The following is a 25,280-nucleotide window of genomic DNA, read 5'->3' on the forward strand; positions in this document are numbered from 1 at the left end:
TATCTCCACCCCACAGCTCCCCTCTGCCCCTGTCAAAAGCAAGTGAAATCAAGCTGGTGTCTGTCTTTGGGTGATTGGAACCCTTGTGTTTGACGGATGGCTGGAAGGGGCGAGAGAGCCTTTCCCCTTGGGGATGTGAATGTTGCACCCCAGAAGAGCAGATCACACTAACGTGTGCTTTCTGTGTATGTGTGTGAGAGAGAGAGAGAGAAAAAAAAAAAGAGAGCCACGCTGCGCTGAAACATCTGCCACTGGCTTTGCAAGGCGCATCCACCCCTCTGCAAAGCACGTGCACACACACAACGCTCAGGAGCGGTGGCCACCAGCCACCCCATCACATGTGAGCAAAGGGGAGATTACGGTGGGGCTGGAGGAGCGATTCCTTGGCTCCCTCCTCCTGCAATCCTTCAGCGCTCGCAGCATGGATGAACACCGAGTGAAAGAGCAAGGATGGCTTCCCCCTAGCTTTGCCTTCTCCAGCATAGGCATAGGCAGGGGGGCAGGAGGGGCAGCTGCCCCCCCCCCCTAGAAGCAGGGCCGGCGAAGGGGTTGTTGAGAGCCTGCAGCACCTCATTGTTGCACCCGCGCAGGTCGCCGTTCAGCGACGACTCCAGGCTCTCAGTCGACGAGGCAGGGGCGGAGCAAGCAGGGGGCAGGGGGGGTGTAGCTATGGGCCGCAGCCCCGCCCCTCGCCTCTGCACGGCAGCCTCGGAAAAAATACAAAAGAAAGCTACAGGCGAGCTCGCCGGCCGAGCGATATTTTGGGTGCCGCGCGGGTGCCTGCTGGAGTGGGGGGGCACTCGGGGCCGCACCCCCCGCGATCGGTGCCTCAAAAGCCGAGCCAGAAATCTCACTCGCCGGGCCGGTGCGCCTGTGGCTTCCTTTTGTATTTTTCTCTCTGAGGCTGCCAGGCTGGGTCCCTGGGAGGAGGTGAGGGGTGGCCTAGGCAAGCGAGGCGCCACGTTAGTGGCTAGCTGGCGTGACGCCCATAGCTGCCAAGTTATCCCTTTTTTAAAGGGATTTTCCCTTATGCTGAATAGGCTTCCTCGCGAGAAAAGGGAAAACTTGGCAGCTATGGTGACGCCCCTCCCTCCTAACTGGCCCGGGCCCGCGGATCAGCCCAGCAGCCTTGGAACAGTAGCATACCAGTAGTGATATGGGGGCGGGGGGGGGGAGTGCAGCAGGCTGGATGGGGCGGGGTGACCACCACCTCCGATGGCCGCCGCCACAACCGGCATCCTGGAGGCTGGAGCCCCGATGTTGCAGCCACCATTACCTTCCCTAAGTTCCCTTTACTTTTCACAGACGGAGCTCCTCATACTCTTCACACGCCACTCAAGAGTAGGGGGCGGGGCCGCACGGAGCTTGCTGGTCCTCTTCCTCGCCCTCCCCATTTCCTCTGTCTCCCACACGTGCTGGGAGAGCGCCTGCAGTTTCGAGAAGTCTAGCTGGTGGCGGGGGAGGCTTTGCTTTTGTCCCAGCAGCGCTATTCTGGTCTGAGGAAAATACTTTTGCTGTACTGTATTTTATTATTCTGAAGGAGTGGGGGGGGGCTGGAGAGGCAAAAGGCAAGGAATGTGGGGGTGTTTTCTGATGGGGGAGAGGAGGCATTGTTTTTGCCCAGCGCTATTCTTGTTTGAGGAAGCTTACTTACACCTTACTCTTTTGTGTTGAATTTGCAACAAAATCTGCTGGCCGAATGGCTCTCTAGATAATGATTAAACTCTGCTGGCTAAATTGCTCTTTACATTGTTCCCCCTAATTGCCTTCCTATGTTGTTTTACTGCTCCTTTAAGGAGTCAGCATTGATAACTCCCCCCCCCTCTTATTGTGTGGGTGTGTGAAATCGGGAGAATCCCCGCCCTCTGGGAAAAGTTTGCAGCTCAAAACTTCCCCCTCCAAAGCAGATTTCGTTAAGAGTTCCTCCTGCTTGGCGCCATGTTTGGGGATCCCTGCTTCTCCCGCCTTTTTCTTTTCCAACCGTTAGTACAAGCCTCTCTGTTGTTATTTATTTAAACGTATTTTTAATTAAAGATTGCTGGATGCTCAAGTTCCTAGTCCCTGGGGTTTGCTTGTCTCATGAGTCTCATGGTGGGAAAGGAAGTATGTAGGATAGTCCCAAAACATTTGCAGGTGCAAATAATATTGATGCATGCATGTCCAATGAAAAGGACATTCAGAAGCACCTAATGTTCCCTGGACATTCAGGGCAATGAATGGTGCTTTTGTTTGACACATACAAATCTGGTTGCTCCCAAAGAATTGTCTTTCTGTCTCTGCACCACAACACTGCTTTGGAGCGTCTTCTTTCTTATTCTTATTCTTTCTTATAATACATCTAACGTGAGATATATTATTTTTTGGGGTGGGGCGGTATTGTTTAAGAGGTTCCAGAGCTTATGTCTTTCCTCACCTGGGCTCCGTAGCCCCACCCACGTTCCCACTTTGTGACCCCTCCCCTCCTGTGCCTTGCCCCCGCCCCTTGCCCCCCCCTAGTTTTGATCCTGGCTACGCCCCTCTTCTCCAGCCTCCTCCTCCTCCACCACCAGCTCCTTTCCCTCCTCCTCCTCCTCCTTCTCCATCCCAGAGGAGATGGTGATTCGGAGTCAGGAATACAGAGCAAGGGGAGGGAGGAATACAGCCAGCTGGGGTGGGAGGGAGCCGGCAAGGAAGGCGCTGCTCACGCTCGCTCTCTGGAGCCGGCCAGCCAGCCAGCCAGCCAGCCAAGCCCAGCACTGGGATGAGGGATGACCCTGGCGCTGTAGAGCGAACAGGGTCCTAGCGCCCACCTGTCCTCTCCCTGGATTGCCACCCTGGTTCACTGCTGCGCCACGGAGCCCAAGGGTAAAGACGCCCCTGGGTTGAAATCACCTCATAAATGTGATATGGAAAAACCGCGCAAAGCTAAGCTGAGCCCTGCGAAGCAAGCGCGGATAGGGCGCAAAGAAACCTGTCGGTCAGTCACCCACTCTCTTGTTTTCACAGCTTTCCCTGCTGTCCTGTCGGCTTCAAGCATCCCTCCAGCTTGCGCTTCGAAGGTGAAATTTTCAGTGCACCACCAGCCCCGCTTCGCTCCACAGCATACCCGGCCCGCTTCTTCCCGCTCGGCCACCTGAGCGGGAAGGAAGGGGCGGTGCCCAGAGGCACAGTCAGCCTCCAGGAAGACACGCAGAGCAGCAGCGGCCTCAGAGGAGGATCGCCTCCCACGTCCTCCTCCCCACAGTGCACCTGGTAGCCAGACGCCCTGCTGCCCCACAGCCCGGGCCTAGGGACGGCCGCCAGCATCCATCTTTGCAGGCAGGAGGGAGGGAAGGAGGAAGGAAGGAAGGAGGCAGCAGCCAGCCTTTCCAGCCTGAGGACTCCCTGCGACCCCAGTGGCAGCTTCGGGAACTGCAGGGCTCTTTCCGAGCTCTGTTCAGCTCGGCTCTCCCGGACGATTACAAGTCAGCCTGGACTCCAACCAGGTGCACTTCGGGGCGGCGGGGGGCAGGCTGGCCAGCGCCCCCTCCATCTTGGCGCCCTAGGCGACTGCCTAGTTTGCCTAAATGGACGCTCCGGCCCTGCTTGTCGCCAAGATAGCCTGCTGCCTAGTTGGGAGTAAGCACCCGTTGATTCAATTATACGTGGATAGGATTGTGCTCTAAGTCCTTAAGCTTTAATTACAAAAAATAAAAACTACTCTTACATTAAATTACATTACATCTATAAGTATGACCCATCTATCGATCCATTCACCAGGGTACATGCTGCTCTTTATATACTATACCCAATTGCTGACACAGCTTAATTAACACAACAGCACCTGCTATACTGCTTCACAGCTGTAAAACTAGGTCATGATATTTACTCTGTCCTTTAAAGAGAAACACAAAGAGATACAATGAACCTAAATATTTAAAGAAACCACTCAACAGTTTGGTATACTGCTTTCCACAAAGAAACACAAACTTGCGTACAAAAAAAATCTTGCTTTATTTTAATAAAGGCTTTAACAATGATCACTATGCTTCTAACATTCTGCCAAAAGAAAAGAAAGTGAGATTGTTAAAATCCTGCCAGAAAGGCATATAAGAGTCGAATGACTCAAAGGCAAGCCATTGCAATGATGAATTTTGAATGTGATTTGTCTTCACAGACTACTTCCAGAGGAACACAATGTCTCGCCTCTACCTGTGTTTGCTTCTTGCTGGGCTCTGTGCTTTTGCCCAATGTCACCATACCCCTGACCACAAAGAGAACCATGGCCATGGCCATTCTCCTCCTGCTGAAGGTGAAAGAGGTCTGCCCTCTTTGAAGATAGCCCCCGGAAATGCTGACTTCGCCTTTCGATTCTACCACCATGTTGCTTCGGAGACCGCTGAGAAGAACATTATCTTTTCCCCTCTGAGCATTTCCACTGCCTTGGCCATGGTGTCACTGGGAGCTAGAACAACCACGTTGAGCCAGCTTTTGTCAGGACTTGGCTTCTCAGATATTACTGAACAGGAAATACATGAGGGTTTCCATGATCTCTTCCGTATACTGAACCGCCCCAATGCTGAACTCCACCTGAACATTGGGAACGCCCTATTCACAGATGACCAAGTGAAACTCCTGAAGAAGTTCTTGGATGATGCCAAACATTTTTATGAGACGGACGTTCTTCCAACTAACTTCAAGAATCCTGCAGTAGCTGAAAGTCAAATCAATAGCTATATAGAAAACAAAACCAATGGGAAAATCGTTGATGCTGTCAAGGGTCTTAACCCAGATGCTCTAATGGTTATGGTGAACTATATTTACATGAGAGGTAAGTCAGAGGGACTTGTTTTATACATGTTTTGCATCTTGGATGTTCTCAGTTTAAGGTTTAAACTTTAAGCTGTGGTTCAGATTTGTTGGTGCTTTAGTCTGGAGTCATCATCTGCCCACTGTGTGAGACGAATCTTATCAGACTTCTCATCACAGAGAAGTTCCTTTAATCAATCAAAAAATTGACCTCCACCATTATCGAAACAAATCAAATATACTGTGAGTACCCTTTTCCTGGAAATGAGATGAAGTAATTGGGAACTAGATTGAGAACTGTAAGATGCCACTAAAACAGGAACTTTTATTAAAAGCTCTGAGTATGACAATTAATATATTGAAGAATTAAATGACATGTATGTTGTTATTGTTCTTTCCATAAGCCAATTGGGAAAAACCTTTCAATTCTCTGAGTACAAGAGAAGGAGACTTCCATGTGGATGAGCAAACCACGGTGAAAGTCCCTATGATGAACAAAGACAGCTGGTTTGAGTTTCACCATGATAAGATCCTATCCTGCAAGGTTGTGAAGCTCCCTTACAAGGGCGATGTTTCAGCATTATTTATTCTTCCTGACCAAGGAAAAATGAAGCAGTTGGAAAATGCTCTTAGCAAAGATGTTTTGTTAAAATGGATGAATTCAATGAAATCACGGTAAGTGTGCGTGCCATAGTGTAAAGAGTGTAGTACATGTTTGTAGGTGTAAATATATTGTTGTGAGTTTGAGGGGTAGTGATAAGCTGTATAGTGACCAAGTCCCTTGTAATTCCAGAACAGGATCAATTGAGCATAGACGTCGCTGAGACAGGAGTGCAAACATGCTAGGAATGTGGGCTTGGGAGAGCACATCTTTGATTGGAATTCTGTCCTGCCATGTTGTTGTTGTTGTTTCGTAATTTAGTCGTGTCCGACTCTTCGTGACCCCATGGACCATAGCACGCCAGGCACTCCTGTCTTGCACTGCCTCCCACAGTTTGGTCAAACTCATGTTCGTAGCTTCGAGAACACTGTCTAACCATATCGTCCTCTGTTGTCCCCTTCTCCTTGTGCCCTCCATCTTGCCCAGCATCAGGGTCTTTTCCAGGGAGTCTTCTCTTCTCATGAGGTGGCCAAAGTATTGGAGCCTCAGCTTCACGATCTGTCCTTCCAGTGAGCACTCAGGGCTGATTTCCTTCAGAATTGATTGGTTTGTTGTTTTTTTTTTAATTTTTTTGTAATCTTTATTGAGTTTAAAAACAATATAAAACAAAACAATCCTCTAAAATATAAACAAAATCAATACATACATAGATAATCATACAATTTCAAACAAAACTTACTCCATCTTCTCAAATATATCATCAACTTGTCTTATATATCTTCCATTCTGTCTTCACATCTTCTTTTGTAATTCGACTTCCCCTTCTCTTCTATCCTGACTATAAAATTATTTATCTTCCTACTGCTTCCATTAACTTTCCTCCTTGGAATACTACAAAATATTGGTTTCAAACCCAAGTTCTTTTAAATATACTCCAAATTTTTCCCAATTGTCAATAAATTTTTTTATTGGAACCGCCCCTAATCGAATTCGTCAATCTAGCCAAATCAATATAACCGATTAATTTCTCCTGCCAATCTCTAATGGTGGGTACTTCCTTACTTTTCCATAATTTTGCAATTAAAATTCTTGCCGCCGCTACTGAATATAAAAATATATTTTCGTCTTTTTTTGCCACTTCCTCTTCAACCATTCCTAATAGGAAAGATTCTGGAGTCTTCTTTATGTTGTATTTAAATATTATCTTTAACTCTTCTAACACTCCATTCCAGAAAGGTTTAATTTTTGGGCACTGCCACCAAATATGTAGGAATGTACCTACTTCTCTTTCACACCTCCAACAATGATTGTCTTTATCTTTATACATTTTATAAATTTTGACCAGCGTCAGATACCACTTATAGAACATTTTTATTAAATTTTCTCTAATTGTTTCTGACGCCGTGAATTTCCATGTTGCACTCCAGAGTTTTTCCCACTTACCCATTTCTATTACTTTCCCTAGGTCCATTGCCCACTTCGTCATTGTCTCCTTCACGACTTCATCCTTCACTTCCCATTCTAGAATGGTGTTATACACTTTGGATATGATTTTCCGTTCACTTTGTAATAGACTTTTTTCAAGTAGGGATGGTTTGGACATAAACCCTCCTTTTTTCATATCTTCTTGAAACCTACTATTTAATTGATAATATTGGAGCCACCCTGCCAATTGTTGCTTAACATCTTCATATTTTTTTAATTTAAACACCCCTTCTTTTTCCTCTATTAAGTCCTTATACTTTATCCATTTCCCATCATTATTTACTTTTTTCACTGTTATTATTTCAATAGGTGACAACCATTTTGGTGTCTTCGGTTCCATCAGGGGTTTATGTCTTTCCCATACCTTCAATAGAGATTTTTTTAATAACATGCGTGTTAAACCCTTTATGTATTTTTACCTTTTCATCCTGCAAATAGGCATGCCAACCCCATTTGTTTTGAAATCCTTCTAGGTCTAATAGTTTGTGGTTTTCCAAGGTAATCCATTCCTTTATCCAAAGAAAGCTTGCGGCATCATGATAGATATTTAGGTTAGGGAGCCCCAATCCTCCTCTCTCTTTTATGTCGGTTAATAATTTAAATTTTACTCTGGCTGGTTTATTGTTCCATATAAATTTGGATAGATCTTTATTCCATTGTTTAAAAATTCCACTTCCTGTTCCTAAGATTGGGAGCATTTGAAATATGAACAACATTCTCGGTAGAACATTCATTTTAATGGTTGCTATTTTGCCCAGAAGTGATAGATTTAATCTTTTCCATATTTCTAGATCTTTTTTAACCTCGTTCCAAATTTTAACATAGTTATCCTTCACCAAATTATTAGTATTGTTAGAAACCCAAATTCCTAAATATTTAGCCTTTTTAACCACCTTCAATCCTACTCTCTCTTGTAGCCTTTCAATCTCCTCTTTCCTTAAATTTCTAACCAACATATTCGTTTTATCTTTATTTATACTAAACCCCGCTAGCTCCCCAAATTCTCTAATTTTCTCTAATGCTTGGGGTACGCTTTCCTCTGGGTCTTCCAATGTAAGTATGATATCATCAGCGAACGCTTTTAATTTATGGGTGTCTCTTCCCCTTGTTATTCCTTTAATCTTCTCATCCTCTCTTATATTTTTTAGCAGAAACTCTAAGCATAGGATAAATAATAATGGGGAAAGAGGGCAGCCTTGCCTTGTTCCTCTTTGTATCTGGATTTCCTCTGTTAGTTCTCCATTTATAATCAATTTGGCTCTTTGTTTATTATAAATTGCTCCTATACCTTTTACAATTTTTTCTCCAAAACCCAATTTTTCTATACATTTTTTCATAAATATCCATAGAACTTTATCAAATGCTTTTTCTGCATCCAATAATAAAAGGGCCGCTTTCTTATTTATTTTCACACTTAGATACTCCAAAATATCTATAATATTCCTCATATTGTTATACATTAATCTCTTTGGTAGAAACCCCGTTTGGTCTTTATTAATTAATTTTCCTAATGTAATTTTCATTCTGTTTGCCAATATGTCTGCGAATAATTTGTTGTTGTTGTTTAGTCGTTTAGTCGTGTCCGACTCTTCGTGACCCCATGGACCATAGCACGCCAGGCACTCCTGTCTTGCACTGCCTCCCGCAGTTTGGTCAAACTCATGTTCGTAGCTTCGAGAACACTGTCCAACCATCTTGTCCTCTGTCGTCCCCTTCTCCTAGTGCCCTCAATCTTTCCCAACATCAGGGTCTTTTCCAAGGATTCTTCTCTTCTCATGAGGTGGCCAAAGTATTGGAGCCTCAGCTTCACGATCTGTCCTTCCAGGGAGCACTCAGGGCTGATTTCCTTAAGAATGGATAGGTTTGATCTTCTAGCAGTCCATGGGACTCTCAAGAGTCTCCTCCAGCACCATAATTCAAAAGCATCAATTCTTCGACGATCAGCCTTCTTTATGGTCCAGCTCTCACTTCCATACATCACTACTGGGAAAACCATAGCTTTAACTATACGGACCTTTGTCGGCAAAGTGATGTCTCTGCTTTTTAAGATGCTGTCTAGGTTTGTCATTGCTTTTCTCCCAAGAAGCAGGCGTCTTTTAATTTCGTGACTGCTGTCACCATCTGCAGTGATCAAGGAGCCCAAGAAAGTAAAATCTCTCACTGCCTCCATTTCTTCCCCTTCTATTTGCCAGGAGGTGATGGGACCAGTGGCCATGATCTTGGTTTTTTTGATGTTGAGCTTCAGACCATATTTTGCGCTCTCCTCTTTCACCCTCATTAAAAGGTTCTTTAATTCCTCCTCGCTTTCTGCCATCAAGGTTGTGTCATCTGCATATCTGAGGTTGTTGATATTTCTTCCGGCAATCTTAATTCCGGCTTGGGATTCATCTAGTCCAGCCTTTCGCATGATGAATTCTGCATATAAGTTAAATAAGCAGGGAGACAATATACAACCTTGTCGTACTCCTTTCCCAATTTTGAACCAATCAGTTGTTCCATATCCAGTTCTAACTGTAGCTTCTTGTCCCACATAGAGATTTCTCAGGAGACAGATGAGGTGATCAGGCACTCCCATTTCTTTAAGAACTTGCCATAGTTTGCTGTGGTCGACACAGTCAAAGGCTTTTGCATAGTCAATGAAGCAGAAGTAGACGTTTTTCTGGAACTCTCTAGCTTTCTCCATAATCCAGCGCATGTTTGCTATTTGGTCTCTGGTTCCTCTGCCCTTTCGAAATCCAGCTTGCACTTCTGGGAGTTCTCGGTCCACATACTGCCTAAGCCTGCCTTGTAGAATTTTAAGCATAACCTTGCTAGCGTGTGAAATGAGCGCAATTGTGCGGTAGTTAGAGCATTCTTTGGCACTGCCCTTCTTTGGAATTGGGATGTAGACTGATCTTTTCCAATCCTCTGGCCATTGCTGAGTTTTCCAAACTTGCTGGCATATTGGGTGTAGCACCTTAACAGCATCATCTTTTAAAATTTTAAATAGTTCAGCTGGAATATCATCACTTCCACTGGCCTTGTTATTAGCAATGCTTTCTAAGGCCCATTTGACTTCACTCTCCAAGATGTCTGGCTCAAGGTCGGCAACCACACTACCTGGGGTGTATGAGACCTCCATATCTTTCTGGTATAATTCCTCTGTGTATTCTTGCCACCTCTTCTTGATGTCTTCTGCTTCTGTTAGGTCCTTACCACTTTTGTCCTTGATTATGGTAATCTTTGTACGAAATGTTCCTTTCATATCACCAATTTTCTTGAACAGATCTCTGGTTTTCCCCATTCTATTGTTTTCCTCTATTTCTTTGCATTGCTCATTTAAGAAGACCCTCTTGTCTCTCCTTGCTGTTTTTTGGAAATCTGCATTCAGTTTCCTGTATCTTTCCCTATCTCCCTTGCATTTTGCTTGCCTCCTCTCCTCCGCTATTTGTAAGGCCTCGTTGGACAGCCATTTTGCTTTCTTGCATTTCCTTTTCCTTGGGATGGTTTTCATTGCTGCCTCCTGTATAATGTTACGAGCCTCCATCCATAGTTCTTCAGGCACTCTGTCCACCAAATCTAAATCCTTAAACCTGTTCCTCACTTCCACTGTGTATTCATAAGGGATTTGATTCAGATTGTATCTTACTGGCCCAGTGGTTTTTCCTACTTTCTTCAGTTTAAGCTGGAATTTTGCTATAAGAAGCTGATGATCTGAGTTACAATCAGCTCCAGGTCTTGTTTTTGCTGACTGTATAGAGCTTCTCCATCTTTGGCTGCAGAGAATATAATCAATCTGATTTCGATGCTGCCCATTTGGTGATATCCATGTGTAGAGTCGTCTCTTGTGTTGTTGGAAGAGAGTGTTTGTGATGACCAGCTTGTTCTCTTGACAGAACTCTATTAGCCTTTGCCCTGCTTCATTTTGAACTCCAAGGCCAAACTTGCCAGTTGTTCCTTTTATCTCTTGATTCCCTACTTTAGCATTCCAATCCCCTGTAATGAGAAGAACATCCTTCTTTGGTGTCATTTCTAGAAGTTGTTGTAGGTCTTCATAGAATTGGTCAATTTCACTTTCTTCAGCACCAGTAGTTGGTGCATAAACTTGGATTACTGTGATGTTAAAAGGTCTGCCTTGGATTCGTATCGAGATCATTCTGTCATTTTTGAGATTGCATCCCATTACAGCTTTTGCCACTCTTTTGTTGACTATGAGGGCCACTCCATTTCTGCTACAGGATTCTTGCCCACAGTAGTAGATATGATAGTCACCCGAACTGAATTCGCCCATTCCCTTCCATTTTAGTTCACTGATGCCCAGGATGTCGATATTTATTCTTGTCATCTCATTTTTGACCACATCCAGCTTACCTCTATTCATGGTTCTTACATTCCAGGTTCCTATGCAATATTTTTCTTTACAGCATCGGACTTTCCTTTCGCTTCCAGGCATATCCGCAACTGAGCGTCCTTTCGGCTTTGGCCCAGCCGCTTCATCAGCTCTGAATCTACTTGTACTTATCCTCCGCTCTTCCTCAGTAGCATGTTGGACGCCTTCCGACCTGAGGGGCTCATCTTCCAGCGTCATAACTTTTATATGCCTGTTGTCTTTGTCCATGGAGTTTTCTTGGCAGGGATACTGGAGTGGCTTCTCTGAGTTTTCTTGGCAGGGATACTGGAGTGGCTTCTCATAAATATCCATAGAACTTTATCAAATGCTTTTTCTGCATCCAATAATAAAAGGGCCGCTTTCTTATTTATTTTCACACTTAGATACTCCAAAATATCTATAATATTCCTCATATTGTTATACATTAATCTCTTTGGTAGAAACCCCGTTTGGTCTTTATTAATTAATTTTCCTAATGTAATTTTCATTCTGTTTGCCAATATGTCTGCGAATAATTTGTTGTTGTTGTTTAGTCGTTTAGTCGTGTCCGACTCTTCGTGACCCCATGGACCATAGCACGCCAGGCACTCCTGTCTTGCACTGCCTCCCGCAGTTTGGTCAAACTCATGTTCGTAGCTTCGAGAACACTGTCCAACCATCTTGTCCTCTGTCGTCCCCTTCTCCTAGTGCCCTCAATCTTTCCCAACATCAGGGTCTTTTCCAAGGATTCTTCTCTTCTCATGAGGTGGCCAAAGTATTGGAGCCTCAGCTTCACGATCTGTCCTTCCAGGGAGCACTCAGGGCTGATTTCCTTAAGAATGGATAGGTTTGATCTTCTAGCAGTCCATGGGACTCTCAAGAGTCTCCTCCAGCACCATAATTCAAAAGCATCAATTCTTCGACGATCAGCCTTCTTTATGGTCCAGCTCTCACTTCCATACATCACTACTGGGAAAACCATAGCTTTAACTATACGGACCTTTGTCGGCAAAGTGATGTCTCTGCTTTTTAAGATGCTGTCTAGGTTTGTCATTGCTTTTCTCCCAAGAAGCAGGCGTCTTTTAATTTCGTGACTGCTGTCACCATCTGCAGTGATCAAGGAGCCCAAGAAAGTAAAATCCCTCACTGCCTCCATATCTTCCCCTTCTATTTGCCAGGAGGTGATGGGACCAGTGGCCATGATCTTGGTTTTTTTGATGTTGAGCTTCAGACCATATTTTGCGCTCTCCTCTTTCACCCTCATTAAAAGGTTCTTTAATTCCTCCTCGCTTTCTGCCATCAAGGTTGTGTCATCTGCATATCTGAGGTTGTTGATATTTCTTCCGGCAATCTTAATTCCGGCTTGGGATTCATCTAGTCCAGCCTTTCGCATGATGAATTCTGCATATAAGTTAAATAAGCAGGGAGACAATATACAACCTTGTCGTACTCCTTTCCCAATTTTGAACCAATCAGTTGTTCCATATCCAGTTCTAACTGTAGCTTCTTGTCCCACATAGAGATTTCTCAGGAGACAGATGAGGTGATCAGGCACTCCCATTTCTTTAAGAACTTGCCATAGTTTGCTGTGGTCGACACAGTCAAAGGCTTTTGCATAGTCAATGAAGCAGAAGTAGACGTTTTTCTGGAACTCTCTAGCTTTCTCCATAATCCAGCGCATGTTTGCTATTTGGTCTCTGGTTCCTCTGCCCTTTCGAAATCCAGCTTGCACTTCTGGGAGTTCTCGGTCCACATACTGCCTAAGCCTGCCTTGTAGAATTTTAAGCATAACCTTGCTAGCGTGTGAAATGAGCGCAATTGTGCGGTAGTTAGAGCATTCTTTGGCACTGCCCTTCTTTGGAATTGGGATGTAGACTGATCTTTTCCAATCCTCTGGCCATTGCTGAGTTTTCCAAACTTGCTGGCATATTGGGTGTAGCACCTTAACAGCATCATCTTTTAAAATTTTAAATAGTTCAGCTGGAATATCATCACTTCCACTGGCCTTGTTATTAGCAATGCTTTCTAAGGCCCATTTGACTTCACTCTCCAAGATGTCTGGCTCAAGGTCGGCAACCACACTACCTGGGGTGTATGAGACCTCCATATCTTTCTGGTATAATTCCTCTGTGTATTCTTGCCACCTCTTCTTGATGTCTTCTGCTTCTGTTAGGTCCTTACCACTTTTGTCCTTGATTATGGTAATCTTTGTACGAAATGTTCCTTTCATATCACCAATTTTCTTGAACAGATCTCTGGTTTTCCCCATTCTATTGTTTTCCTCTATTTCTTTGCATTGCTCATTTAAGAAGACCCTCTTGTCTCTCCTTGCTGTTTTTTGGAAATCTGCATTCAGTTTCCTGTATCTTTCCCTATCTCCCTTGCATTTTGCTTGCCTCCTCTCCTCCGCTATTTGTAAGGCCTCGTTGGACAGCCATTTTGCTTTCTTGCATTTCCTTTTCCTTGGGATGGTTTTCATTGCTGCCTCCTGTATAATGTTACGAGCCTCCATCCATAGTTCTTCAGGCACTCTGTCCACCAAATCTAAATCCTTAAACCTGTTCCTCACTTCCACTGTGTATTCATAAGGGATTTGATTCAGATTGTATCTTACTGGCCCAGTGGTTTTTCCTACTTTCTTCAGTTTAAGCTGGAATTTTGCTATAAGAAGCTGATGATCTGAGTTACAATCAGCTCCAGGTCTTGTTTTTGCTGACTGTATAGAGCTTCTCCATCTTTGGCTGCAGAGAATATAATCAATCTGATTTCGATGCTGCCCATTTGGTGATATCCATGTGTAGAGTCGTCTCTTGTGTTGTTGGAAGAGAGTGTTTGTGATGACCAGCTTGTTCTCTTGACAGAACTCTATTAGCCTTTGCCCTGCTTCATTTTGAACTCCAAGGCCAAACTTGCCAGTTGTTCCTTTTATCTCTTGATTCCCTACTTTAGCATTCCAATCCCCTGTAATGAGAAGAACATCCTTCTTTGGTGTCATTTCTAGAAGTTGTTGTAGGTCTTCATAGAATTGGTCAATTTCACTTTCTTCAGCACCAGTAGTTGGTGCATAAACTTGGATTACTGTGATGTTAAAAGGTCTGCCTTGGATTCGTATCGAGATCATTCTGTCATTTTTGAGATTGCATCCCATTACAGCTTTTGCCACTCTTTTGTTGACTATGAGGGCCACTCCATTTCTGCTACAGGATTCTTGCCCACAGTAGTAGATATGATAGTCACCCGAACTGAATTCGCCCATTCCCTTCCATTTTAGTTCACTGATGCCCAGGATGTCGATATTTATTCTTGTCATCTCATTTTTGACCACATCCAGCTTACCTCTATTCATGGTTCTTACATTCCAGGTTCCTATGCAATATTTTTCTTTACAGCATCGGACTTTCCTTTCGCTTCCAGGCATATCCGCAACTGAGCGTCCTTTCGGCTTTGGCCCAGCCGCTTCATCAGCTCTGAATCTACTTGTACTTATCCTCCGCTCTTCCTCAGTAGCATGTTGGACGCCTTCCGACCTGAGGGGCTCATCTTCCAGCGTCATAACTTTTATATGCCTGTTGTCTTTGTCCATGGAGTTTTCTTGGCAGGGATACTGGAGTGGCTTCTCTGAGTTTTCTTGGCAGGGATACTGGAGTGGCTTCTCATAAATATCCATAGAACTTTATCAAATGCTTTTTCTGCATCCAATAATAAAAGGGCCGCTTTCTTATTTATTTTCACACTTAGATACTCCAAAATATCTATAATATTCCTCATATTGTTATACATTAATCTCTTTGGTAGAAACCCCGTTTGGTCTTTATTAATTAATTTTCCTAATGTAATTTTCATTCTGTTTGCCAATATGTCTGCGAATAATTTGTTGTTGTTGTTTAGTCGTTTAGTCGTGTCCGACTCTTCGTGACCCCATGGACCATAGCACGCCAGGCACTCCTGTCTTGCACTGCCTCCCGCAGTTTGGTCAAACTCATGTTCGTAGCTTCGAGAACACTGTCCAACCATCTTGTCCTCTGTCGTCCCCTTCTCCTAGTGCCCTCAATCTTTCCCAACATCAGGGTCTTTTCCAAGGATTCTTCTCTTCTCATGAGGTGGCCAAAGTATTGGAGCCTCAGCTTCACGATCTGTCCTTCCAGGGAGCACTCAGGGCTGATTTCCTTAAGAATGGATAGGTTTGATCTTCTAGCAGTCCATGGGACTCTCAAGAGTCTCCTCCAGCACCATAATTCAAAAGCATCAATTCTTCGACGATCAGCCTTCTTTATGGTCCAGCTCTCACTTCCATACATCACTACTGGGAAAACCATAGCTTTAACTATACGGACCTTTGTCGGCAAAGTGATGTCTCTGCTTTTTAAGATGCTGTCTAGGTTTGTCATTGCTTTTCTCCCAAGAAGCAGGCGTCTTTTAATTTCGTGACTGCTGTCACCATCTGCAGTGATCAAGGAGCCCAAGAAAGTAAAATCTCTCACTGCCTCCATTTCTTCCCCTTCTATTTGCCAGGAGGTGATGGGACCAGTGGCCATGATCTTGGTTTTTTTGATGTTGAGCTTCAGACCATATTTTGCGCTCTCCTCTTTCACCCTCATTAAAAGGTTCTTTAATTCCTCCTCGCTTTCTGCCATCAAGGTTGTGTCATCTGCATATCTGAGGTTGTTGATATTTCTTCCGGCAATCTTAATTCCGGCTTGGGATTCATCTAGTCCAGCCTTTCGCATGATGAATTCTGCATATAAGTTAAATAAGCAGGGAGACAATATACAACCTTGTCGTACTCCTTTCCCAATTTTGAACCAATCAGTTGTTCCATATCCAGTTCTAACTGTAGCTTCTTGTCCCACATAGAGATTTCTCAGGAGACAGATGAGGTGATCAGGCACTCCCATTTCTTTAAGAACTTGCCATAGTTTGCTGTGGTCGACACAGTCAAAGGCTTTTGCATAGTCAATGAAGCAGAAGTAGACGTTTTTCTGGAACTCTCTAGCTTTCTCCATAATCCAGCGCATGTTTGCTATTTGGTCTCTGGTTCCTCTGCCCTTTCGAAATCCAGCTTGCACTTCTGGGAGTTCTCGGTCCACATACTGCCTAAGCCTGCCTTGTAGAATTTTAAGCATAACCTTGCTAGCGTGTGAAATGAGCGCAATTGTGCGGTAGTTAGAGCATTCTTTGGCACTGCCCTTCTTTGGAATTGGGATGTAGACTGATCTTTTCCAATCCTCTGGCCATTGCTGAGTTTTCCAAACTTGCTGGCATATTGGGTGTAGCACCTTAACAGCATCATCTTTTAAAATTTTAAATAGTTCAGCTGGAATATCATCACTTCCACTGGCCTTGTTATTAGCAATGCTTTCTAAGGCCCATTTGACTTCACTCTCCAAGATGTCTGGCTCAAGGTCGGCAACCACACTACCTGGGGTGTATGAGACCTCCATATCTTTCTGGTATAATTCCTCTGTGTATTCTTGCCACCTCTTCTTGATGTCTTCTGCTTCTGTTAGGTCCTTACCACTTTTGTCCTTGATTATGGTAATCTTTGTACGAAATGTTCCTTTCATATCACCAATTTTCTTGAACAGATCTCTGGTTTTCCCCATTCTACACTGTGTTTATATTTGTTTCTTGATTTAAATTTATTTCCAAATACTCTTTTATTACATTCTCCGCCTTTTTAACCACATTTTCATCTTCCAGTAATAACTCATTCATTTTCCATCGTTTGATTGTCTTCTCTATTCCTGCTAATTCCATCAACACCGGGTTGTGATCAGATAGGGTTTTGGGTAAAATGTCAATTTTTTTACATCTTAATAATATATCCTTGGTTGACCAAATCATGTCAATTCTGCTTTCCGAGTTTTGTGGGTGAGAAAAGAAAGTGAATTGTTTTTGTGTTGGGTGTAAGCATCTCCATATATCTGTTAGGTCTAATTTATCTACTAATTGGAAGAAGGCTTTTGGGAGTTTCCCTTCTTTTTTTCTTTTTCCTTCATTTGATTTATCATAATCTGGAGTTACAATTCCATTTAAATCCCCCATTATAATATGTTTTTGATCACTATATTCCATTAGGATATTCTCTAATTTTTGATAAAAAACAGCCTTGTTTTCATTTGGTGCGTATATTCCTGTTATAAATATATTTTCCATTTTTTTTCTTCGTATTTTAACAATATTAATTCTGCCATCATTATCTTTATAAATTTGCACTGGGTTCAATTTGGGATTTATATACATTACCACTCCTTTCTTCTTTGTTGTACCTGAGGAGATAAATTCCTCCCCTAATTTTTTATTGACCAGTAATTTACGATGCTTTTTTGCAATGTGCGTTTCTTGCAAACATATGACATCTAGTTTCCTTTTAGCCAATAAATGTTCTACCCTATTCCTTTTCACTTTGCTGTTTAGCCCATTCACATTCCAAGTAATAATTTTTAGATCCATCCTTCAATCTTGGTTTATATAGTCAAATACCTTTATTTATTCCTGTTTCCTGTTTTCTTTAGCTTAAGATGAATTTTGTTTCTTCCACCAGAGGGAGTGGCAATAAAAAAAGTAAAAGTAAAAATAGAGATAATAGAGAGAGAAATAAAAAGAGATAAAAGAAAGAGGAATAGAAGAGCAAATAGTAGTAAAAAGGGGAAAAAATTGAATTAAAGAAATAAAGAAATGTATTCTATATTTTGTCTCTGAAAGGCACTTTGTTTAAAACTCCTTGTACCACATCCATTAAGCAAAGAGTATCACCGAACTTTTCTATTTCGGTTCATTCCTTCTCACTGTCCGATCTGTCTTTGTCTCCTTTCTTTTCAACCGCCTCCCCCCCCCCCCTAGAAATTTTTCATATTTTCTCCAAAACTTATCTACTTCATATCCGGAGGATAGTTTTCTCCAGACTTGCTTGTACCTAAAGGAAATCCCTTCCGGGAATTCCCACTTGTAGAATATCTTGTTCCTCTGTAATGCATCAGCCAGCATCTTGTATTTAGATCTTTTCTTCAGCAGCCTTGGTGGCACCTCTCTCATTATCACAATTTCCTTGCCCTCTATTATCAATTTCTGCTGCTTTTTATGTTGCAGAATTGATTGGTTTGATCTTTTTGCAGTCCATGGGACTCTCAAGAGTCTCCTCCAGCACCATAATTCAAAAGCATCAATTCTTTGGCGATCAGCCTTTCTTTAGGTAGCCGTGTTGGTCTGACGCAGTCTAAATAAAAATAAATAATCCTTCCAGTAGCACCTTAGAGACCAACTAAGTTTGTAATAGGTATGAGCTTTCATGTGCATGGTATCTGAAGAAGTGTGCATGCACATGAAAGCTCATACCTATGAGAAACTTAGTTGGTCTCTGTTAAGTTGTGGGTAAGCATAGCAGACGACACAGCAATCTCTCCAAAGTAGCTCTTTATTTGGAAGCTTGAACAGAACTGAACTGCATTGCTGAGCTGGCCTGCTTTTATAGAGGCTGGCTCAAACAATGTACCAAACATAATTCAAAGTTCCCTCCTAAAGTTCCCTCCTAAAACAACTGTCAAGGACCTGAGGACCTGAGGGAAAACTATATACACTAATACATAACACCCCTCCCCACCGAGAAAAGGCATTAGTTCCATTCGTAATGGTTTCAGTTAGGTACAAGAGCATAACAGTTTCAAGGTACATAGCTTCTATTTACAATGCAATGTTTCTTTTTTTAAATAAATATTGGAATTTTCACAAAAATGGCAATATATGAAGAAAAAAGAAGAAAAACAAACATATAACAAAGGGAATAACAAAAACAAATACATTAACACTTCTCATATCCTTTCACATAGTAAAATGGGTCGTTCAGTTGTCCTGGAATTGAGGTTAGTCCTGGTCGTGACAGCTCTCTCTCGTGTTTCTGGAGAAACTCTTTCTTTTGGTCCACTGACTTGATTTTATATTTCTTCTGTCGAAATTGAAAATTTAGGCCTTCCGGAAATTCCTACTTAAAGTTGATTCCTTTCCTTTTCAGGATAGCTGCCAAATCGGAATATTGAGATCTCAGGTCCAGAAAGAATTTAGGCAAATCTTTAAAAAGGATGATCTGTGTTTCCTGAACCTTCAAAGTTTTCTTGTAATGTAGACTCAAAATTCTATCTCTTTGTTCTTTGGTTTGGAATGTTAGCATGCAATCACTGACAAAATTTTTGTCTTTCTTTGATCTTGCACCAAACCTAAATGCTTTTAAAATTTGTGATTCCAATTCTTCCTTTGGAAGGTTCCAAGCTTTTACAAATTCTTCAATTATTATGGCTTTCAGATCGTCCTTTTCTATAAGAGGGAATGCTCTGATCCTGAGATTTGTCTCTCTCTGTCTCATCTGTAGAAAGGCAAGCGCAACCTGCGTCTGGTAGGCTTGCTTCTCCAGGTCAGGGACCCTTCCTTCTTCCAGTTGTACCACTCTTTGCTCAACTCCAGTCACTTGTAATTTGACCTGTGAAATATCTTTGGAGATAGCTCCTAATTCTTCCCTGAGCTGTCTCACTTCTTGTGTGGTGCACTGCTGTTCTTCCTGTTGCGTTCCAATCCTTCCCTCAGTGCTGGTAGTGTTGCTAATGCATTTAAAACTTGTTCCTCAAACGTGGAGGAAAAGGATGATTTTTTCTTCCCTTTTCCAGCAGGGGGCTCTGGTCCTGACATATTTCCAGTTCAATAACAGAGCAAAAGGTTGTCTCACAGTCTGTAGTCCAGATGTCCTTTTATCAGGGGAAGCAATTATAAACAGACAGCCTTTCAATTGTTGAGCCAGGCTCCCAAGGTCACTGTTATCTGAAGTTTCCCAGCCTGAGCCAGCTAGTAACACAGTCACAATGAGCCAGTCTAAGCAATAAGATTGAAACAGTTTTTACGAGGTAATAATGTAGCATAAATTTCCTTGCTTTTTGGGGTTAGAAAGTTGCAAATTTCCCTTAAAAAGTCCTTCATTCCTTTGACAGGAAGGCTGCAGGCAGATCAAAGCCTGTCAAAGGGTGAACAGAAGTTCATGAGCTGATTGTCCTCTGACGTCACAAAGGGTGTCTGGCTAGAGCGAACGGAGCCCCGCTCCCAGGCTTACCGAAGCGATCTTTCTAAACTTTTAAAGCTTAAATCTGCAGGGTTATTTTAGAGACCCTGCTCTCTTTTATATTGCAGCAAGAAGTCCAAGAAATAAAGGTTACAAAGTCTCTTTTTAAACAGTTCACTGCGGAGGCTTGTCTTTGCTTTCCGCTCTACCGCAGGGGGGGGGGGAGAACCCGACCTCCGTTTTAAAAGTTCTCCCAATGGCCAAATTGCTTGTAAATTGTTCCAAATTTCAGGCTTTACTCACTGTGGCCAGATCCAGGTATTCAGATGATTATTTTTAGAAGAAAGTTGAATGCTGTTCCACCGTCAGAAGTCAGAGCTGCTCCACTGAAGGGAAGCGCTGTGCCTGCTGTGTCCGTGCCTTCCACCTTCCCCGCTCTCACGCCCTTATTGGGGCTCTTCGGGGGGGGGAAAGGAGGTCTAAAAAGGACAGCTGCCGGGTCGCCAAGGCTTCAGGTCGCTCTACCTGACGTTTTGGGGGGCTGCGTGCTCTGCAGATCCCCCCAGGACCCTTCAAGGATCGGGAGAAAATCTCTCCCGCTGCCGCCGGCGCTCGCGTTCAACCCGGAAGTCTACAATGCAATGTTTCAAAAGCAGTTACTGACATAGTCCCGTAAGTAGGATGGCTGCTTGGTGACCCTGGTGGAATGCCGAGGGCCAGTACCAGTGTCCAGGGGGTTGGCCGATTCCTGCTGAGACTGTGGCTGTCAGGAGTATGGGCAGGAGTCAGGCTCTGGGGCCTGTAGTGCTTTGCAGGACTGGGGCATGCCTCAACTTGTGCTGGAGAAGCAAGGCGTGGCCACACAGGTGAAGTCCTCAGCTTGTGCTGGAGAGGCAAGGAGTAATCACCCAGGTGTGGCCACTTGAGATCTCACTGCACCTGGTGGCAGGAGCTGGGAGGGATAACAGCCCAGCATTTCCCTTCAGTTCTTTGCCACAGCAACGCGTTCTCTACCTTGCTATGTCTGGCCTCTTGCTTCCTGCCTCCTGACTCTCGGACCTTCGCCTTTGGGACGCCTGCCTCCTGACCTTTGCCTGCCTCCTGACCTTCGCTATCCCTGCCTGGTTGCATCTGGCCTCCTGTTCCTTGGACCCTTGCCTTGTTGCTGCCGTGCTTCTTGGACCCCTGCCTCGCCTTCGCCTTGCTCCTGCCCCGTGGACCTTTGCCTTGCTTCTCGTTCCTGGATCCTTCGCCTTGCTCCTTGCTCCTTGGACCCTTGCTTCGCCTTCGCCTTGCTCTTGCCCCGTGGACCTTCGCCTTGCTTCTTGTTCCTGGACCCTCGCTTTGCCTTCACCCTGCTTTGTGCCCTGTGGACCTTCGCCTCTGCCTTCGACCCTGCTTCTTCACCACCATCTTGCCTCTGGTCCTAACGCCCGCCGACCGGACCGTGACAGTGGCGCCACCGATGTTTCCTGTCTCTGTGACTGCCGAAGGAACCACCATGTGTGGACTCGGCGGATGGTCACGCACAGCAGTGGCTCTAGACTCTGGGGGGGGGGCCTGCTGAGCCTCTGACGTGGCTTGGCTAGGATCCATGTCTGCAACTTGTGAGGGAGGTTTGAGCCTCGCCTTCTGTTAGAGCATGCTCTGGAGCTGGGGGTGCAGTTGGGGGCACTGTGGTAGTGTCCAAATTCCCAACCCTGCGCCTCAGCTGGTCAAGGTGTCGGCGCCATAAGCGTGCGTCTTCAAGTGCCACCTGGTATGAGCGGGCTCCAGTGACCTTGGGTGGCCCTGCATGGCATAGCTCATAAGCTCATAGCTTCTCTGAGTTATTCAAGCCCCCTCGCCATGACAAGACATTGATCCATGAAGTAGATATGACACCCAAAATCCCCCCGGCACATTTCCCCCCCCCAAAAGCAATACCTCACTAGCCTCTGGTTCCTCTTTCAACAGGAGAATAGATCTATCCCTTCCAAAGTTTACAATCTCTGGCAACTATGTTATCAAAGGGATGTTAAGAAGAATGAATATTACGGATGTATTCACAGATCAAGCAGACCTTTCTGGGATTACTGGGAAGCCTGAGCTGAAGATTTCCAAGGTAGGCTTTTCAAAATTCAGTGGGTTGATCTATATTTTCCTGCATCATCCGTTTTTCACCAGAGGTACACTGTTGTCTGAAGGTTCAAATGAACATAATTAGGGGTACTTGAACCACCACAATCCCATCTCTCATGGAGAGCAGGAGCCAAAAATATTTGCTATTCCAGCTATGATGATTAAGAGGCACCAAAATCCCATCTCTCCCTCTGCTATAGCCTAATTGGCATGAGTGGTGCTTGATGACAGTTGGGGGGGTGGCCCAATGGAGCTGGTCTCCCAACAGAACTGATGGAGAGACCCTTAAGGCCCAGCTCTCCCTCTTCCCTTGGTCATGCTATCTGGGGCTGATGGGAGTTGGGATCCAAAAATATAAGGAGGGACAGAATTTTCAAGAGCAGATGATTAGGTGCTAGTTGCTTTGCAAAGACTGCAGTTAGCATTGGAGAAGGAGGAGAAATTGGATATATTTGAAAGATTTGTGCAGACAGTATCGTTTATCACATACCTGCTTTGGTCTGATCTGCTCGTGCATTGTGCTTGTTTTTTGTTTTTGTTTTTATTAAAAAAACTTGATTAACCATATGCTATGTGTATTACTGCAGCATAATTTGGAAGTATATTACTAAATATGAATTGTATCCAGTTATATAAACTTTTGTATTGATCTGTTTATGTGCTGGCTACTTTTGGAAACCTAGTGTTTATAATATTATAGGAGTAATAGGGTAATATTATATATGATGTATATATGAAAGAAGTGTATGTATTTTTAGCATAATCAGCCAGGGACGGGGATCTTGCTTCTCATCAACATTAAGGGAGAGACTTCTGCTTGAGGCGCGACGGAAGATGGCTGAACATTCCATCGCTCCAACTATCAAGGGCTAATTAGAGGCTGTTATGAGAGTAAGCAGCCTCCCAAAATCTTCCCAGAGAAGGGAAGATGCAGTCTCATCCGCAGGTGCCCATTCAAACCGGTCCAAAATTCGGAAGGAAGGAGGGGCTGGGGGTTAGCTCTCCTGGACGCCATCCCCACAGTCAAGTTCCATAACTTGAGAGGAAAATTTGAATTTAAGTTTTGGACAAGCTTCAGACGAGGAGGGAGGAATTAACTTGCCAAACAGCCCAGCCACTGAGGAAATAAAAGACAGTCGAGGAAAGATTACATCAGAGTCAGAGTCAGAGTGGTATGTGAACAGAACGGAAAGGGGAGGGTGAGACTTTCTTTATTATTGTGCCTCACTATTTACCTAACAAACCGGTATCCGTTGATATAATATGGCTTTAAAAGCATAAGCTGTGTGGAAACGAAAATACAATATAATTAAGACCTTGATTTGTGGTTTGCTTGGAAGAGGATAAAAGGTTTCCCTATTTTGCTGACACCAGACAGAAACAAATCTCATTATTTTGCTGGACTTTTGATAAAAACATTGGATGGATTCCCAGAACTTTTATCAAAAGTGACGCAGTAGAAAATTGGAAATCCACCATGTTGGAATCCAATCGAGTTGCAGAAATTAAAAGATTTATAGGGGGCGGTGAACCCTTAATATGCATTAATATTTGTACTTTGTATATTTGTAATTTGTTGAGCTCCCCCTGGAAAAACTATGAATGAGGCAGACGCTTAGATGTGAATTCATTGGAATTGTGTGAAGATGGCATCAGCCGGCAGTAGTGTCTGCTTGTTATGAGAAGACTTTTGGAAGGAATTGGCAGAATACCAGCGTGTGATGAGATACTGCGAACTAATTGAAGGGAATGAAGGACATAAAATCCACACAGAAACATATTATTGTTTGTTCTAACTCATTTGTGGGAATAACTCAGAGGCTTTGCAAACTCAGAGGCTGTGAACGAAGGAAGGATAGCAACAGAAAGAGAAATAAGAATCACCAGAAGATTTGAAATGCAGTAGGATTCTGATGTTGATTAGAGCTCTCCAAAGTTTTGAAGCATGGGGAGTCCGCCCAAAATTATAAATTTGGCAGAATATTTGGAGTATTTGATTTGTGTATATATAATGTGGAATATTTGATGTGATTTGATAAGATTGTAAAAATGGAAAATTTAATAAAATGATTTAAAAAAAAACACTAGGGGAGAGAGACAAGAACTAGGAAAAAAATACCATAATTATGGAAAAGATTGACATCAAGATTTTCAGAAAATTCCATCAGTTCCTTGATGCTGAATGATACAAAAAAATGATGCTTAGAACTGGTAGAGGAACCAGATCAATAAGTAATCAGAGTGAGAAATGACCACGTGATGTTGTTTCTTAAGACATTCAATGGATGCCTAGATTTTCTCATGATAAAACCCTGAGTCAGACACAATCTTGCACTAATTTTTGTTGTATTTCTTTGCAGGCTATTCACAAAGCTTATTTAAATGTCCACGAGAATGGCACTGAAGCTGCAGCTACTACTGCCATTGAAATGGTTCCTACCTCCCTTCCTCCTGTACTTAGATTCAACCGCCCCTTTCTGCTGCTGGCTGTTGAAGAGGAAACTGACACCATCATATTCATGGTAAAAGTCCAGAATCCTTCTGAGGCATGATTGCTCAACTTGTGTTGCAGCACAGAAAACATGGGGTTTCCAAAATGAAACATGATTGATAAGATGATTTTAGGTATCAGAGTGATTACTATCACATGTTCCCAAACCGAACAAATAAAACACTGATTGAGTTGTCTGCAAAATCACTTGGCGTTTTTCTTTCTTTTTTCACAATCTTAAAAAATATGCTGTTTATTTTAAGTGTGCTCTCTAGCGTTTTCCATGATAATTTGGGGGCTGTAGATGCCTGTGCCATTTGAAAGATCAGGTTAACATTATTTTACTATTATCTCTCATGCAGGTGTAGTATCCACAGGTAGCCAACAGTTGCAGGGAGAAGGTCAGGTAGGTCAAATGCTCAGAATG

General features: G+C 43.5%; 1 protein-coding gene across 8 annotated transcripts in view; it reads left to right on the forward strand.

The window, feature by feature from the left end:
• The window catches only part of LOC118078409 (alpha-1-antitrypsin-like), a 28,788-nt gene extending 3,731 nt beyond the window's left edge, over positions 1 to 25,057 (forward strand). For 3 of the 8 annotated variants that reach the window (XM_060272096.2, XM_060272098.2, XM_088672964.1), the window contains exons 2-5: positions 4,136 to 4,789; positions 5,172 to 5,442; positions 22,198 to 22,345; positions 24,723 to 25,057. In XM_060272096.2, the coding sequence (XP_060128079.2) occupies positions 4,156 to 4,789; positions 5,172 to 5,442; positions 22,198 to 22,345; positions 24,723 to 24,914 (1,245 nt within the window). In that variant the 5' untranslated portion in view covers positions 4,136 to 4,155 and the 3' untranslated portion in view covers positions 24,915 to 25,057. Of the gene's footprint in view, positions 1 to 1,402; positions 1,517 to 2,985; positions 3,039 to 3,576; positions 3,598 to 4,135; positions 4,790 to 5,171; positions 5,443 to 22,197; positions 22,346 to 24,722 lie in introns of those variants that run through there. The other 5 variants (XM_088672954.1, XM_088672951.1, XM_088672958.1 and 2 more) reach the window with 5 other exon arrangements.
• Positions 25,058 to 25,280: the final 223 nt, after the last annotated feature.

Source organism: Zootoca vivipara, chromosome 1 (genome assembly GCF_965207765.1).
Source record: "Zootoca vivipara chromosome 1, rZooViv2.hap1.1, whole genome shotgun sequence".
Lineage (NCBI taxonomy): Eukaryota > Metazoa > Chordata > Lepidosauria > Squamata > Lacertidae > Zootoca > Zootoca vivipara.